At 43.0% G+C, this 18,614-nt stretch overlaps 1 protein-coding gene across 23 annotated transcripts in view; it reads right to left on the bottom strand.

Annotated features, from left to right (window-relative positions):
* Window positions 1–18,532, bottom strand: part of XRRA1 (X-ray radiation resistance associated 1) — a 64,445-nt gene extending 45,913 nt beyond the window's left edge. For 3 of the 23 annotated variants that reach the window (XM_047690965.1, XM_047690969.1, XM_047690970.1), the window contains exons 1-6: window positions 18,307–18,531; window positions 15,748–15,803; window positions 12,660–12,757; window positions 7,461–7,645; window positions 3,612–3,683; window positions 2,408–2,480 (exon numbers count right to left, since the gene is read on the bottom strand). In XM_047690965.1, coding sequence (XP_047546921.1) covers window positions 2,408–2,480; window positions 3,612–3,683; window positions 7,461–7,645; window positions 12,660–12,753 — 424 coding nt within the window. In that variant the 5' untranslated portion in view covers window positions 12,754–12,757; window positions 15,748–15,803; window positions 18,307–18,531. Of the gene's footprint in view, window positions 1–2,407; window positions 2,481–3,611; window positions 3,684–7,460; window positions 7,646–12,659; window positions 12,758–15,747; window positions 15,804–16,801; window positions 16,918–18,306 lie in introns of those variants that run through there. The other 20 variants (XM_047690981.1, XM_047690991.1, XM_047690992.1 and 17 more) reach the window with 17 other exon arrangements.
* Window positions 18,533–18,614: the final 82 nt, after the last annotated feature.

Here is an 18,614-nt window from a genome sequence, read left to right as displayed (position 1 = left end):
GTGCCAAGCCCTGCATCAGGCTCCACACTCAGTGCAGAGTCTGCTTTAGTTTCTGTCTCCCTCTGTTCTTCCCCACTTCCGCCCTGCGTTTTCTATCTCTCTTTAATAAATAAATCTTAAAAAAAAAAGCTTGTTCCATGTCAAAACATATAGATCTGCAAAATGTCTGAGTTATGTTCTATATTATAGATGTACCCTAATTTGCTTAACCATTCCCCTATTTTTTTTAAAATTTTTTATTTTTTATTAACATATAATGTATTATTAGCCCCAGGGTTACACATCTGTGAACCACTCACCTTCTGATAGCCTTTGAGTTATCTAGATAAAAAGCAAGAACCCTTTTCCCCTTCTGCATGAGAACTGGTCTTTGGGTTAACTTTCTAGCCCTTTTCCCTGGTAATCTAAACAGATGGTATGGTAACATAGTTATACAATATTATTATGGTAAAATGATGTCAGACTGGTACCTCACATCTGGACTAGAAGTAACTGAAGGGGCACCAGAAATTTGGATTTCCCTGTGTGTGGTGAATCCCTTAATTAGTCACATCCTTTGCTGGAACTCTAGGAGCTATGTCTATGGAGCTACAATAGCTATTTGCTCCTTTGGGTAATGAGGCTTCTAAGCCAGAATGGCTCCTACATCCACCAAATGAGAGTCTTACTATCTTGGACCTGAGCAGGGGGCTGCAGAGAATGGCCTACGGATGGCTGCACGGACTGCTACAGTAGGCACTGCTGTGAGACCCCACTGAAGAGGAACTGCAGGTGCTGTGCTGCAGATATACTGTGTGGAATGACTTAGAGCTCCCTGGTGTCAAGCGGGGCCTATGGTGGACTTGGGAGTCAGAATGTTCAGTAGATCCCATGGAAAAGACTGCTTAGTAGGTATTTTAGGATGTTTCCAATGAACGTCCTTGTACGAGTGTGTTTCTGTAGAATAAATTCCTGGAAGGGAAACTACTAGATTAAAGGCAATGACTATTTTAAGAGACATTGCCAAACTGTCTTCCAAAGATGCTGCATTAATTTATTATACTTCTGCTGGTTCAATGAGAGTATCCATTTCCCCATCAATGCTGGCTGTCATTAATCAGTCCTTCTTACATTAGCCAATATTTGATAGGCAAAAAATGGGATTTTGATGCTGTTTTAATTATTACTGGGGCTGAGCATCTTTTCATATGCCTACTGGCCTTTGTATTTCAAGCCCACCTTCCTGACAGACTGCACTGTTCCCTCGAGGGCAGGGGCTGTGTCACAAGCTTCTTTAAAAACTCCCCTCAACCTCAACCACTAAAAACTGAACTCATCCTATTTCTCCCCAGACTTGCCTCTCCTCTAGTGCTCTCCATTCTCAGTGAACCCCCTTGGCTCTTTCTTCTTTCCATGTGCCCATTAGCTATCACATCCTGTTATTTCTACCTCCTGCTGAATATCTCTTGCACTTGCCCTTATCCCTACTGCCTGGCTCAGGCTTCCCTACCTTACCCCTGAGAAAAACGAAATCACCTCCCAGGTGTCCTGGTCCCCATCTTCTTTTATTATTCACCTTCCTCACGGCCCCCACTGAAATTCTTTATTTAAAAGCCTTCCAAGGCTTTCTTTTGCCTGCAGGATTAGTGACAACTCAGAGCCCTTGATACTCCAGTCCCTGCCAGCCTTTCTGGTCTCCATCTTCCCCTATTCACATCCCATGCAAACATACAGAGCCTCTTCCGTGTCCTTATCAGGCACTGCTGTCCCACATCTGCTCCACTGAACTGAAATACCTTCTCATTCCTGTCCATTTTTTAGGTCTCAGCTAGCTGCCCTTCTCCTCAGAAATTTCTCCTGACACTTTGGTCTGGATTGGTGCCCCGCTTATATGCTTGCATAGCATTTTCTGATTCCCCCTATCACTGCACTTACCATATTCTGCTCTAATTATCTGTGTCTGAACCCATCTTTCCCACCAAACTATGGGCTCACCTTATAAACTGGATGCATTCATTTTGAAAGCCAAGCACTCACATAGTCCTGGCACCCAGCAGGGGTCGCTGTGGACTTGCTGAATAAACAAGAAGTCTCTATGCTCCCATAGGAACTCATACAGGCTTAAAAACAATTTCATGTACCTATCTCATCTCAGCCTACACAGCATCCTGCCTTGGGGAGGAAGAAAGGAAGGGAACTGTCTCCATTTACAGACAGTGAAGCAGCAGCCCAGACAGAAACACTCTAAGGAGGTAATGCCAGCTCTGGGCTGAAATCCGGGTCTGGGTGATATCCAGCATCCAGCCTACGGCACTCCAAAAAAGGGATGAGCAGCCAGTCATGACTGACTGATTAGGCAAGTTCTAACAGGAGTGACTGACTGTGCTCGCTAAGATGCAGAAGGTAGTTTTCAGGAAAAAAAGCTTACCTAGAGGAAGCAGGTTTTCTGAGGCATTGATGTAAATCACTGAATTAAAATGCTTGAAGTCCTTTTCCTTAGCCTGTGGGAAAGCATTTCAAAAGAACACAAGATTAGTCCCCTGCTAAGGGGACGATGCCAAAGCTCCAGAGCTGCCATCAGAAGGCACAACAACCTACGGGGATAAGCTATATTCTTAGCAAAGAACACCCACTTGCTGAGAGCCTGAACAGTTTTTCTGCTTCTTTTTCTCTATTATAAAATAGTCCCAATGTACAGAAAAATTTAGTGAATGATAACTCTGAAGACCCATGTAACCACTATCCACCTTTAATAAATACGAAGATTTTGCTGGCTTCCCTTCAATTCCTCAAAGAAATAAAATACTAAAGAGTTGACCATGCCCCCCACCCCCACAATATTTCCCAACTATTCACAGCTATCTTGAACTGGTGACTATCATTCTCATACTTGTTTTATACTTGTATTCTATATATGTATATCTATGAACTATATGTAATATTATTTATAAGTTCTAAAACTCTATATTAGATGCAATCATACTGTGTCATTCTGCAACCCGCCTTTTTCACTCAATGTTATGTTTCTGAGATTTACTTGTGTTGATACACCTAGATCTTTTGAGATTTACTTATGGTTATATTACTTACGGTACTGATTTATCTATTTTAATTGCTGTATATTTTATACCACTTATCTCTTTTCACATGCCATGGAAGGCCTATAAACCAAAAACATGCCATAATATCCTGCATATACACTGGCTAATGGGGGGATGGCACAAATGTGGCTCAAGCTACCAATTAGCCAATATAAGAAAAAAAATGACTCATTACATGAGCCACAGTATATATAAGAAGAAGCCAGCATCCTGGCACTGAGACTTGAGAGAAATTTCTCCTATAGGCTCTTCTAACGGGAACTCAGTGTCACCCCAACAGAGGCCTATGACAAATTCAAACCAACTCCCATAATGCTACTTCCTTTAATTCACCTCACATGAGCCAATGGTAATACCAAATTTACAGCAAAATATTGTGTCTGAATGTTGTTTCTACCCAGTGAGGCTTTGTCTGACGTCCCCTACCCCAACCCCCCAGTCCCTAGGGACTCTGGAGGTACAATGGACAAATAGCCAGGAGCCACCTCAGGTCTGGCTCATCCTAATCACATCTCTGCTGGCTGGCCCTACCTTGGAGAACTTCAGTCCGTTCACATTGATGTTGATTAGGTCTGATGGCTTCCTCACACAATGGTGCTTCAGCTGGAACACAGTGCAGAGAGTCAGCTCTCAAGGCCCCAACAAAGTTTATATCATTAGCCAAGAAAACAAATGACTCCCTGTTGAGAAAGGGGGCCTCATACAGCACAAAGAGCATGGGCTTTGGGAGTTTGTTAGACCAGAGCTGCCATCTCAGGTCTTCCACTTCTCAGCTTCCCATCTGCAAGATGGAGATCGTAACACTGACTTGACAGGGTTCTTAGGAGAATTCCTTCCTCTCTGTTTCTTCGCTGTCTTTTCTGAGCCCCACTTCTACCTGGCTCTTTAAAAAAATCTTTGTTTTGGGGCACCTGGGTGGCTCAGTGGGTTAAAGCCTCTGCCTTCAGTTCAGGTCATAATCCCAGGGTCCTGGGATCGAGCTCCACGACGGGCTCTCTGCAAAGCAGGAAGTCTGCTTCCCTTCCTCTCTCTCTGCCTGCCTCTCTGCCTACTTCTGATCTCTGTCTGTCAAATAAATAAATAAAAATCTTTGAAAAAAAAAATTTGTTTCTGGGACCTTACCAATCTCTTCATGCTTATAATAATTTGCTTGTTCATTCATTTGTTCGTTCTTTCATTCACTAAATATTTACTAAGTATTGCTTTAGGGCATGTATTGTGCTAATCACATCAGTATGTTTTCTTCTAATCCCAACTAAACCCTTTAACATAAGTATGACCATTTTCCTTTTTAAATAAGAAAAATAAGGTTAAGAGAGATAAAGTGCCTTGCTGAAGCTCCCACAGCTAGTAAGTGATAAATGATTTGAATCCAAATGTGGAATCACTAACCTCTGCTTTTCTGACTACTATATGTTGCCCCCTTAAGTTAAAAGTTAGAGGAAAATCTTAGTGTTGGAGTTTCTATTTCTGTTTAACCAAGCCTCATTTTTTTTTTCCTGTTAATCATTTATCTATAGTATCATGTTTAGGCATGGAATTAGATGTTTATAATATTCTAGTCACAGAGTCCAATCTGTCTAAAAAAATAATAATAATAATATTCTAGTCACAGAACTCACAACATAGAAGCCAAGTAGCAAGAAAGCATTTATAAATGTGAAAAATATTTTTTGCATATTTATTTTTTATTTATTTTTAAGTAATCTCTACATCTAATGTGGGGCTTGAACTGATAACCCCGAGATCAAGAGTCAGAAGCTCTACAAAATGAGCCAGCCAGGCACCCCTAAATATGATAAATATTTTAAAGCAGAAATTCAAGAAGCTATGGGAGACAATACAGGAGGTTCTGACCTCAGCCTAGAGGAGAGGAAATATTTAGTTGAGGAAGTACTATTTCAAGTGAGAACCAAAAGATAAGTAGGAGTTGGTCCCAAGAAAGTGGGTGGCAGGAAGTGAAAGCTATCAAGACAGGTAAAAGCCAGGTGCTTTTGAGAGGAAGGAAAGGAACAAGGCCAGGGAGGCAGCCACTAAATCAACTGGGTCCCTAGCTATGTAAGGGAGTGTGGATTTTGTTCTATAGTCAGTGGAAAGCTAACAGACTTTTATTTTTTTGCAAGAGTTGATAGTAATTTTATAGAAATTGCTTTGTCTGATACTCATAGGATGAGACCAATACACTAGGCATTGTTAATTACCTTCCCTAGGGCAACTTCTCTACTACTTCCTTATTAAAGAACCCCAATGTTGGATGCCTGGGTGGCTCAGTCGGTTAAGTGTCTGCCTTCAGCTCAGGTCATGATCCAGAGTCCTGGGATCAAGTCCCATGCTGGCCTCCCTGCTCTGAGGGGAGTCTGCTTCTTCCTCTGCCCCTCCTCATATTCATTCTCTCAATCTCCCTCTCTCTTAAGCAATAAATAAATCTTTAAAAAAAAGAGAGAAAGAGAACCCCAACATTATTCCATTTTTCTGCGTGGATGTGTCCTTGGGCCCCAGCTGCAAGTGATAAGTCCTGACTATCTACACCAATCTTGGAGGTCACAATCCTCTAACTAATGACTGTAAGGACATATGCTATAGGTCTGGCCAATCAGACAGACACTGGCTGCTGGGGGTAGGAGGCCAGTTATGAGGAGCTCTTTCTTAAATATAGACATAAAATAATGAAAATCCCTTTTGTACCTCTGGATGTTATTCTTTATATATGATTACTGGACTTGCTGCAGCCATCTTGGGCTTGTGAAGGCAATTAACCCAAGAGAACAAGTTAACATGCTAAGCACATTAGGGCCTTTAGCAGTAAATTAACCTAGCCTGGAATAACAATGCCTCTGGCTTCTTTTTATACGAAATAAAAGCATCCCAATTGGTTCAGACTAGTCAGGAAGTTATTGAATTACTCTACTATAAGGTGATGGTGGTCCAGATTAGGATAGAGGCAGTTGAGATGAGAAGAATAAAGATTTGACAACTATTTAATAAAAGCGTCAGACTTACTAGTGGTGGTAGTGGGGTGGTGAGGGAGAGGCAAGGGTTAAGGATAACCCCAGATTACTGGCTTGGTGACTGGATATAGCACCATCACTGAGGCAGTATAATAAACACTAGAAAAGAGGTATGTCTTGGGATTTGGAGTAAGGGGGTTGGTGCAGTAGTTCAATAGGAGGTGCCAATGAAACATTCAAGTGGGACTATCCAGCAGGTAAGTAGGTATCCCATTACTGTAAGAAACAACATTGTTGCTTCTGCTATACAAAGCCGTAGCATGGGTAAATAGCCATCTCCGTTAAAGTGGGAATGTATATGTTGTAGAAAACAAAACGGAAAAGAAGACTACTATGGTACGTGTCTTCTGCCCTTCCTCAATACTGCTCTTTCAGTCCTCTGCATCCCCAGTGAGAAGCGGACATTACAACAAAGGACACACCATGGGACTCTACAAAAAGCTTACACTACCCACTTGAGGTGAGTTGCAACCTCAAAGCTGTCTTCTCAAAGCTCTCTTTCAACATCTGACCTGTGTAGAAAGTGACCTCTTGGAAACCATAAGCAGAATCTGGGAAGAAAGCAGGATGCCAGAGAGTATGTCATAGGGAGCTATGAGAACTGGTCTGGACATTAATATTGGTTTACAAAATATGTCTCTCTTTGCCAAGCCACTGAGGCATTGCAAAGAGCAGATGTGAAATTATCTGGCTGGTCTCCAATACAGACACGCCCGTCTTCTTCATAAAGCCTGCCCCAGACAGTGGGTACTATCTGATTGGCTCCCCCAGACTTCAGCCAGATACTAAAACCAAAGGACAAAAGTTATGGAGTGTGGACTCTCTCCAGTTCCCCCGTTCCTGGAAAAGTCTCCCCAGAGAACAGGAATCTCTACCCCTACCAGGTGCAGGAATGGAATTTTCACTTTACTGTTCCCTGGACCTACTCTTTTGCCTCTTCAACTTAATCGAAAGTTTTTTTACCTAATATACTAAAAGGCACAGGCTTTGGAGTTAGTAGACCAGAGCTCTCATCCTGAGTAGTTCTAATCCTGAATAGACAAAGTTCTAATTATTAGCTGTGAGACCATGGCCAAGGCAAATTACCTCTTTGGGGCCTCAGTTCTCCCGTCTTCACAATGGCACAACATAACAGCAACAATAATACCTATCTCACAAGGTGGATGTAAAGAAAGCTAAACATGTAAAGAATGTAAAGAAAGCTTTGGGTCCCTTCATCAATTTGACTGTGCTCATTTAGTCAAGATCACTCTAATAGTTTGGGGTGGGTTGGGGGTCATGGTACCAGAGTGGAACAGAGCAAGTCCTTGTCTCCCACCAAGACAGTCATCAGCTGATGCTGCCAGTCATTCCAGGATACATTTACTCTCACCAGAAAAGCCCGGTCCAGCACATGTCCAAGAATGTCTGCTTGGTTTTCCTGTTGAAACCCTTTCTTTCCCCGGACCTCAGAAGAAAATTTCTTCTGGCTTTCCTGAACTTCAGCGGGTGCCTCAAGCACACTCTTGGGCTTCTTCTTGAGGTTACATTTCCGAGCCACTAACCAGTGTCCTCGGCCTGTTGAGAAGATCAGAACAGTGAGGAGGAGCAAACTCCTCTAAAGCTACAACTAGTGTGCTTACAGAATATTTACCTATAATACCAAAACCAAAACTAGCTCCTCAGGACCTGATACGCACCAGATACTGTTCTGCTGTTGCTGCTGCTGGGAGTGGTGATGGTAGCTGGGGATGGGGATGTCTGCATAGCTATCTCATTTAACTGGTCCCAAACCCCAATGAAGGAAATGTTACTGTCCCCATTTTACAGATGAAAAGGCTAAGACTCAAAGAGGTGGAATGACTTGCCCAGTTCCCTCCTCCACGCTTTTGTCTCCAAATGTTAATTTTCCTTCAAGACCCCTGACCAAGTATTTCCTATTCTGCAAAGCCTTTTCTGACTCTCCTAAGCAGAACTGATTATTCTTTGCTATGCCAGCTTGTTACTCTCCCATTTGTCATCTCTTGGGTAAAACTAAATGAGTGGCATCAACTCAATGGGCTCCATCTTGAGAAACCTTACCCTGGATCCCATCACTATAGCATAAAGATTATATTAGGAGCTCAATAAGAAAATGATAGGACAGTTGAAACTTTTTAAAAAAAATCCAATAATGTTCACTGTAGAAAGAACTTGAAAATTTATGTAAGCAAAAAAGAATAGGAGGTTTACTAGTAAGCTCACCTAACAAAAATCATGACAACATTCTAGAATCTGTTTGCTCTTACATCAGTTTATTTACTCCAAGGCATTCATTGCAATCTGTAATTGTTTTTTTTGTTGTTGTTGTTGTTGTTGTTGTTCACTTGTTTATTGTCTGCCTTGTCCCCCAGACAGATTTTGTCTGACTGATCCAGCTCAGTATTCCCAAGAATATTCACAGAGCTTACCATATTGTAAGCATGACTGAATGAACAGCTGAATGAATGCTGAGCCACAGCCCCTACCCACAATCGCCCAAACAGAGCTTTTCTAAGCATCTACATTGTGCTAGGAACTAGGGTTGTGGAGATGAATTAAGATGGAGGCCCTGACTCAAAGAAGTCTAGTAGAAGAGGTGCTATGAAAGCACAGAAAGGGGAGCTACCAGCCCAGGTCATGAGCTAGATCACTAAGTTTAAGATCGACTAGATGGAGATGGAGAAAATAGGCAGCCTGGGCAGAGGAAGGGCCCCAAAAGTATCCGGAAGCATAAAAGATCAGAAAAATACAGACCAGCACAGAGTTGCGGGAACCAGCTCAGTGCTTCTGATCACTGGCTCCTTGCCCTCACAGCCTTCTGCTTTGGGGGCTTGCCCTGGCTCACCTGACCACAGCTGCCAATCCTGACTCCTGAATGCAACTCCTATCCCTATGTCTGCCATGAGTTATTTCCCATTCCCACTCTGGGGCTGAGTGGCCAGGATTCCACTTTCCAGGGTTGCCCCCAATTGGGTCATGGAACTTTGTTCCATTCCAAAAGCTCTGACTCCTAGAGATTCCAGTGTGAGTTCGTGCCCAAACTCCCAACAAAGTGAGCAAGGAAGGCCCAGACTGTGTCCAGAGATGAATAAGAGACAAAAGAGATGAGCCTGGGGAGGTCAGCAGAGTCAGATCAGAAAAAGTCTAGAGGACCAGAACAAGGAAAGGAAAAGAGCTGGGCTTTGTGTGATGGAAAGAGTTTGAATAACTGGAATGATGGCTTGAATATTCTGGCAAATAAAACAAGCTATATGAAAAGAGAGTACTATGGAATATGGCATACGTAAAAGAACGGGGGTATAGCAAAGGATAAAGGGAGGTCAGACTGTGGACACAGAATATCACGTAAAGAAGCCAGCAATGAGAAGTCACAGAACAGAATGGAACACTGTGGTTCAATGTGCCCTTTAGAAAACTCCGTGAGAGGGCGCCTGGGTAGCTCAGTGGGTTAAGCCCCTGCTTTCGGCTCAGGTCATGATCTCAGGGTCCTGGGATCAAGCCCCACGTTGGGCTCTCTGCTCAGCGGGAAGCCTGATTCTCCCTCTCTGTCTGCCTCTCTGTCTGCTTGTGATCTCTTTCTGTCAAATGAATAAAAAAAATCTTTAAAAAAGAAAGAAATCTTGGGACGCCTGGGTGGCTCAGTTGGTTAAGCCGCTGCCTTCGGCTCAGGTCATGATCCCAGGGTCCTGGGATCGAGTCCCGCATCGGGCTCCCTGCTCAGCAGGGAGCCTGCTTCTCTCTCTGCGTCTGCCTGCTGCTCCCCCTGCTTGTGCCCCCCCCCCGACAAATAAATAAATAAATAAAATCTTTAAAAAAAAAAAGAAAGAAATCTCTGTGAGGCTGCTGAGGGAAGATGGATGGGAAGGGATGGGGTTGGGTAGTACACAGAACAGTACTGGGTTTATTGGGGGAGGCTTTCAGCACAAAAAGTATCCATGGGAACATCCTCTCCCCTGCCCCCATAATTTTCATTTAGAGATAAGTTAAGACTTCCATAAAAGTTATGAAAATAATACTGAATTTCTGTACAGCTTTCACCCAGTTCCCCTAATGCTAACATTTTTGTTATAAAATGTTAAATTTAAATTCTATTTATTAACATATAGTATATCACCCAGTTACCTCATCCCCCTACCTCCCTCTCCTAATATTAATATCTTATGTAATCATAATATAATGATTGAAGGCAGTAGGTTAACACTGATATAATATCAGTAACTAATCCATAGCCCTTCTTTAAATTTTGCTAGTTTTCTCACTAATGTCTCCTTTCTGTTCCAAGGGAATCTCACATTTTAGTCATCATGTCTTCTTAGAATCCCCCAACCTCTGACAGCTCTTCAGTCTTTTTTTCTTGTGTGATCTTAGCACTTTTGAAGAGTACTGGTCAATTATTTTATTGAAAGTCCCTCAATTTGAATTTGTTTGATGCTTTCCCATAATTAGAATAAGGCTCTGTGCTTTGCCAAAACTACCACAAAAGTCTGGGGTGCCCTTCTCGGTGCATCCAATCAGACAGCAGGTGATGTCAATATGTCTGATGACTGGTGATGCTAATTTTGATCACTTGGTTAAGGTGGTGTCAGCCTACTTTCCCTACAGAGATGTCATGATTTTTCTCTTTGTAATTGATAAAGATACCTTGAGACTACGCTAACAATCTGATTTTCATCATACTTTGACACACTAATTCTAGCATCTATGATGGTTAATTTTAGGTGTCAACTTGGCTAGGCTGTGGTAAGGAGTTACTCAGATACTAATCTAGGTGTTGCTGTGCAGGTATTTTATGGATGTGGCTAACATCTGTAATCAGTTGATTTTAGGTAAAGGAGACTATCCCTTATGTGTATGGGCCTCACACAATCAGCTGAAAAAACTTAAAAGCAAAAACTTATGCTTCCCAAAGGAGGAAAAAATTTTGCTTTAAGACCACAGCATCAGCTCTTCTCTCCTGAGATTTTAGCCTGCTTGCCCTACAGATTTCAGTCTTGCCAGCCCCCATCATTTCATAGGTCAATTCCTTAAAACAGATAATACACACATATGACAATGGAAACAGAATGAGTAGGATATAAATACATATCCTATTGGTTTTATTTTGCTGGAGAATCCTGATACAACATCTATAGAAACTTCTTACCTGTAAAAATTATTATTGTGATGCTTTAGCAGTGATTTTCTATTTCTTTCATTCCTTTTACATTTATTAACTGAATTTCTACTGTAGGAAGAGTTGCTCCTTTGCCTACACTTTTTTATATATTCAAATATTTATTTGTATCAGTATGGGCTCATGGATATTTATTATATAGTTTACAACCAATTCTACTTTAATTTTTTTGTTGTTTAGGTCCCAGCTTTGGCCTTTGGGAGCTCCTTCAGGTTAGCCCTTATGTACTTCTGATATGCGCTCACCATTTTTCTGAGCACTTTTGTACTTCCTATCACTATACGACATTCTAGGTGCAATTTGTATTTTTCTGGCCCCAGCCCTGGAAACAACTTTTTTTCTGAGAAGTCCTGGCTCTTTTTAATGGAGAATCGTATCCGGAAACCGAGATCTAGGGCCCAAGTATGCTCTTTGTGAGTGAGGTGTCATTGCTCTCAGTGGACTAGGAAATACACATATCTGTACTAACACATGCAGATGCACCTGGCTGCATTTATTTCTCTGTTGTCCATGTATATGTGTATTGGTGTGTGGGGATGAAATCATGTTCATACTGAGAGCTCCATGGGAGGGTTTAAAACAGGTAGGTGGCCAGAGGTCTCTACATGAAAAAAAGAAGAAATTGCTCTAGAGAAGTGGGGAGAACGGATGGAGGAGAAAGTTCTTTCAATATTCCACATACAGAGTAACCAGCAAGCCATTTCACCTAGAGTAAACAAGAGGTACTTCCCTCTTATTCTACCCTTTCAAATCAACAAATCCAATCCAGTGAACTCATACTTCTCAGCAGTGTTCTATCTGTATGGCTCCGCTCAGAGTTATGAGGAGTCCCTGCCCCATGGGAGCTTTTAACTAGATGAATGTTTGAAAAACTACTTAGCAGAGTCATTTTATTTGAGAGCCTGGCAGAATATGATTCTTCAACAACTAATAAACACAGAGAGGAAGACAGCTCACAAGAGAGTATGGTCACTAAGGGCTGGAGTAGCTAGATAGGGCTTATTGGAAAAAGAGCTGGGCTTTGTGGGATGGAAAGAGTTTGGATAACTGGAGTGATAGCTGTAATATTCTGGCAAATAAAACAAGCTATGTGAAAAGAGAGTATAATGGAACAGGGCATATGTAAAGGAATGGGGGTGTAGCAAAAGATAAATGGAAGTCAGACTGTGGACACAAAATATCACGTAAAGAAGTCAGCAATGAGAAGTCACAGAACAGAATGGAACGCTGTGGTTCAACATGCACTTTCGAAAGCTCCCTGAGACTGCTGAGGGAAGATGGATGGGAAGGGATGGGGTTGGGTAGTGCAGGGACCAGTAATAAATGGGCTGGAGAGGGAAAAAATGGATGTAGGAGCAGAGTGTGAAGCAAAGGTATCAATTTGAGAAGTCACCTGACCTTCGTCTGGCATCCGAAGGAGATTTTTGGCTGGAAAGCAGTTGTTCAGGTAAGACTTCCCATTATCCAGCTTGTATATTCCTGAAGAGGCCATCTCCCTGAGAGTCAAGCAAGGAAAGTGAGGAAGTAGAAGCACTGAGAAGGGGCTACATAGGTCTCTCACCCAATGTGGCTTGTGAGCCCACCAGTACCACCATACCCTACATCCACCCTGTCTCTGGGGCCAAGGAGGCCCTCCCCTGTTTCAGAAATGGGCTGGCCCTTTGAATGAAGAGGGAGATCAAGGCCCTGGGTTTTTTGGTTCAAATCAACCCTAACTCAGTGGAACACTATACAGAATACCTTTGGATCCAGATAGACCTGATTTGGAATTTTGACTGTCTCTCCTCACTCTATGACTGGTAATGTTCCTCTACCCCTCTGAACCTCAGTTTCCTCACCTGCAAATCAGGATTAATAACACCTACCTTAATAGACAGATGAGAGGATCAAGTTAGAAAGCTAGTGCCTAGTACATATTAAGTGCTCACTAGAAATGTTCATTGTTTTAACAGACTTCAGGGAAGAGGGGGCTCACGTTTTAGGCAAGATATTGTGAAAATAATATTAGAACTGCATAAATAGAATTTGAGAGATGAACTGAGTTTGCTAATAGAGAAAAGGATAAGCATTCCAAACTAAAAGGGCCACAGGACTAAGGGCATAGTAGGGGCACATCTGGCACAGTAAAGAAACAACCAGATCCAGGAAGGAGAATGATCTGTGTTTGGGACAATAACTTGGGACATAAAGGATGGTGCCTGCTCTTGAAGGCTTTCAGTGCCAGGCTAGGAGCTCAGTCTTCTCCTTGTAGGTAACTGAGAGCCATGAACTATATCTGAGTTGGTGAGAGCCATGACCCCAGCTGTGTTTTAGAAAAAGAGGTCTGACAAAAGTAATGCTAGGTGAAATGGGATTTCATCAACTGGTCACTGAGTCAAGAAAATTCCTGCTCAGGAAAACTATTCCAATGTAATTTTCTCTCTCACTGTTTGCATTAAATCTTTTACCATCTCCCACCTAGAATACTGCAACAGTCTTCTGATCAGATTCCCACTGAGCAAACCTGAGATTACTCTTGAAGCCCTTGGAGTCCCATGTTGTAACTTTTCTAGCTCTAGTCAGCCCTGCCCATCAGTCGCACACAATCATTTTCTAGTCTCCAAACATATTTGGTCTTCCCTGCCTTTGTTCCTGCCTAAAATAGTTTTCTCCATCACCACCTGGTTAATTTCATGCTTTAAGATTCAGTTCAGGGCCACCTGGGTAGATCAGTTGGTTAAGCATCCAACTCTTTGATTTTGGCTCAGGTCATGATCTCAGGTTGTGAGACAGAGCCCCGCATTGGGCTCCACGTGGGCATGGAACCTACTTAAGATTCTCTTTTTCCCGGGGCACCTGGGTGGCTCAGTGGGTTAAAGCCTCTGCCTTCGGCTCAGGTCATGATCTCAGGGTCCTGGGATCGAGCCCCGCATTGGGCTCTCCACTCAGTGGGGAGCCTGCTTCCCCCTCTCTCTCTGCCTGCCTCTCTGCCTACTTGTGATCTCTCTCTGTCAAATAAATAAATAAAATCTTAAAAAAAAAAAAAAAAGACTCCTTCTGCCCCTCCCCCCACCTTCTCCCTCTCTTAAAAAAAATTTTTTTTTTCCAGTTCAAATGCTACTGCTGTTAGGAATAAATCAAAGATCTAAATTTCTTAAAACTTTAGCTCTTAGGGATTTGAGATTTTTCTTTAAAAAGATCCAACCAGGGGTGCCTGGGTGTCTCAGTGGGTTAAAGCCTCTGCCTTCGGCTCAGGTCATGATCCCAGGATCCTGGAATCGAGCCCCGCATCAGGCTCTCTGCTCACAGGAAGCATGCTTCCTCCTCTCTCTCTGCCTGCCTCTCTGCCTACTTGTGATCTTTGTCTGTCAAATAAATAAAAATAAATAAAATAAAGAGATCCAGCCAGGAGGTGCCCAGTTGGCTCAGTCAGTTAAGTGTCTGCCTTTAACTTAGGTCATGATCCTGGAGTCCTGGGTTCAAGAGTTTGCTTCTCCTTCTCCCTCTGCCTGCCCCCCCGCCCCGCTGCACTCCCCGCTGCACTCTCTCCCTCTCTCTCTCTCTCTCAAATAAATAAATAAAATATTAAAAAAAAAAATCCAGATGCCACCCTCTCTTCAATGCTTTCACTGAAACTTCCAGAGGGAAATAACTGCTACTTTGGCTAAATACCAGAGTATTTCTTCTCTCTTTCATGGCTGGAGTCCTTTCTACTTCATAAGATTACTAATAATCATGAAGGGGTCTGTGAACCTCCAAGTCTGGAAACACATCCAATTCACCATCTCTCTCCCACCTCTGGAATGCTCATAGAAAATAACCCTTAAGTGTGAGCCAAATGAAGGATATGATGTATTCCCAGGGCCCAAGGGTATATTTCTGATCTCCCTAACGAGACTCTAAACTCCTTTAAAGGAGAGAGAGCACCTATGCTACGCTATGCTGCGCTATGGTGTTCATTTCTTTATTCACAATACCTAACACAGCACCTAGCACATAACAGATGCACAATTATCCGTGGAATAAATGAATGATGTTGGTATCTCCTTTGGTTCAACACAGAGCACTATGAATTTCCTAATCTGTTACCATCCCAAGAAGGGTTAATGCCCTTCTGGTGTGTTCCCACGATACCCTGTACTTCTCCTAGTATAGTGCTTATCACTTTATGGTAATTGTTCCCCTTAGTCAACTTCTCACCTGCCATAGGTCCTATGATATCTTGTTCACCTATGTAATTCCAGAGCCTAGCATTGAACCTAGAATTCATTAAAAGTGTGTAAAGAAGATGAATGAATAGACGGATGGATGGATGGGGAAAGATCAACAGTCACTCAGTTAATCTGTCTTTCAGGAAACCTATCTTGTGACCAACCACAACTATCTGCTACACAGGTGAATGAATGAATGAGTAAATTGCTGGCTGGGAAATGTTAGAGATGGTGGCTGTTGGGAGAAATAACTTACAGACTATGAGGACCTTGCTTCTGATCTGCATAGTACTTACTTGATCTTTGACCTTGGGAAAGACCCCTTGACTTGCTTTTTTTTGTGTTTCTTCACCTGTAAAACAGATATTACACTCCTTCTTAGCCTGTCATTCAGAGCTCTTGAACTTTCTTATTACATCCTATTGTGACCCTTGCCTCTAAAATTTGTCTCAGCTGGGGCCTAAAAAAACCCCACAAAACTAAAGATCCCAGAAATAGATAACTAGAAATGTAGAGAGAGAGACAGAAACACGGATGGGAGGAAGGTAGAACAAGGGGGTAATTTTGTGATGATGGGGTGGGGCTAGAGTGCTTAAATAAGATGTACAAATCACAAATCAGGAAGGAAGGATATTTTATATAATCATTAATACAAAATAAATCTATGCAATGATAAAAACAGCAAAGACAGAGTTGAAAGATAAGACACAATCTGGGAAAAGATATTTGCTATACATATATAAGGCTCAATCAGACTCAGACTTGGGAAGGGCATACAGATCTGGACACAACTAATCCACTGGTAACTTCCAGTTACCAAGAACACCAGGTGAGAAGGTGTGGCTATACAACTAATGGGCTAGGAAGGGCACATAATCCTGATGTTACATTATCTAGAAAGTAACCTAAGGAAAGTAACCTAAGTAACCCTAAGGAAAATATGAACTTTACCTGGATGGTGGAAAAGAGAAAGTCCAAGTTCCAGACTCAGAGGCTGCCTGCCTAGTTAGCGTCAGCTACCTCAGGTCTCTATCTCAAACTTGAAGCAGCTAATCTCAGTCTAATTGTAACGTCTCCCAGCTGCAACACACACACAGTAATGGTGCTCATTTGCATATATGTGCTGCTCCATTTCTTTGGATTCTGCCCCTCTTCTTTGCCTGGCTTATACAGACAGCTTTCCTATATCTTCCCCTCCTCAGGTTGACCTTTTTTGTGCTACCATCTCAGCCCACCTCTTAATGGAAACACTCCACCACACGCTGTAGTACAATGGCCTGCTTACCTGTCTGTTCCCCACTCCTCAAACCCCCAATCCCAGACTGTGAGCCCCTCAAAGGCCAGGCCTACCTATATCTTTATCCCCAGCACTTCAATACAGGGTGTGGCCCATTGAAGAGGTTCAATGAGTGTTTACTGAACTAAACTGAACCATAAACACAATGCTATGGAGTTCTTCAGTCTGTCTGCAAAGAAGGAAAAAATAAGGATCAGGAAAGGTTTCACAGAGCAGGTGACATTAGAGCTGGGTCTTGAAAAATGAGAAGGATAGTACAGAAGATAAACAGCAAAAAGCTATAGGAGCATCTGACTGGATTGCTTCACAGAAGTGAAGAAATCCCAACTAACAGTAGTTACTGATAATTATTATCCCATGAATGGTAGCTTCACCAAGACGTATTTTGCCTATATTTTACGTTATTTAGGAATATATCCCCAGTGACCAGAACAGCAACTGCTATATAGTAGCACTCAATAAGTATTTGTTCAACATTTTGACACTTAGGAGGTGATTAAAAAAACCAACAAACCAACAAGTGATGCAATGTAAGAAATCATAGTATAATACAATCATAGTATAATATAATCCCGTTACGTGGTAACTCTAGGTCACTAGAGTAGATGTTCCAAAAGAGTAATGAACAGGTCTGCTTTGATCTTCCAGTATCCCTCAGTACACTTCGGAGCAATGTTGGTTGGTGCTCAATAAATGCTATGGAAAAGGGGTGCCTGAGTGGCTCAGTTGGTTGAGCAGTTGACTTTTGATTTTAGCTCAGGTCATGATCTCAGGGTGGTGAGATCACGCCCCCTGAGTTCAAGTCCCGCGTGAGAGGGAAGCCCCAGTCGGGTTCTGCTCTGGGTGTGGAGCCTGCTTAAGATTTCTCTCCCTTGGGACGCCTGGGTGGCTCAGTGGGTTAAAGCCTCTGCCTTCAACTCAGGTCATGATCCCAGCGTCCTGGAATCGGGCCCCATATCAGGCTCTCTGGGCAGCGGGGAGCCTGCCTCTCTGCCTACTTGTGATCTCTGTCAAATAAATAAATAAAATCTTTAAAAAAAAAAAAAAAGATTTCGCTCCCTTTCCCTCTTCTCTTCCCCTCACCCCGCTCCCCAGGGTTCTCTCTCTCTCTCTCAAAAAAAAAAAAAAAAAAAAAAAGTGGAAAAAATGAATTAATAAGAATCTAGAATACTATTACATTCTAAAACGATTAAAAGCAGAGTGGCAAAGGGAACATAACAGGGGGCTAAAACCCCCTGGCTTCTAAACGAGGTCCCGAGACATGCTGTTCGGCCTTGGGTAAGTTTCTTAGTTTCCTCATCTGACTGGGCTGTTAAGGGACTACCTGAAATGATGACTATAAACGCCCACGGTACACAGCTTCCAGAGGTAGACGCTCAGCAAATGTGAGTTCTCTAGAACACGAAAACACTACTAACATCTTAGTTGACAGTCACCGGAGAGAATAACAGGTAAGTGTTGTAAAAGGATGAAGAACGAGCTCTTGTCGCCCCTTTGCAAACTCTTCTAGGGCAAAGGATACTCTAATCCCTCACGCAAACTAAGTTTCCAGCCTCACCTGCCTCCGTCGTCGCTTCCGCCTCCGAGGCGTCTGCAGGGGCTGCGTCCCGGCAACGCGGGAGGCGCGCCTGCGAGACTCCCGGGGACCTCGGAGCAGCTCCACGGTGGCGCCTACCACAACCTTCTGTACCCCTTGGTAACCGCGGCGCGGCGGCAGACCGGGTAGGCGGCAACCGGTGAACGCAGCTTCTAACTACTATAAGTCCCGGCAAGCCCCGCGGCCACTTCCGCTGGCCACCTCGCGTCAACCGGCCTCGGACTACGGATCCCGACGGACTCCGGGCGGCGCGACACGCCGTCAGCTTC

The sequence above is a fragment of the Lutra lutra genome, chromosome 10 (assembly GCF_902655055.1).
Source record: "Lutra lutra chromosome 10, mLutLut1.2, whole genome shotgun sequence".
Classification (NCBI taxonomy): domain Eukaryota; kingdom Metazoa; phylum Chordata; class Mammalia; order Carnivora; family Mustelidae; genus Lutra; species Lutra lutra.
Note: the sequence above shows the minus strand (reverse complement) of the source record. Positions and strands in the feature narration are given on the sequence as shown.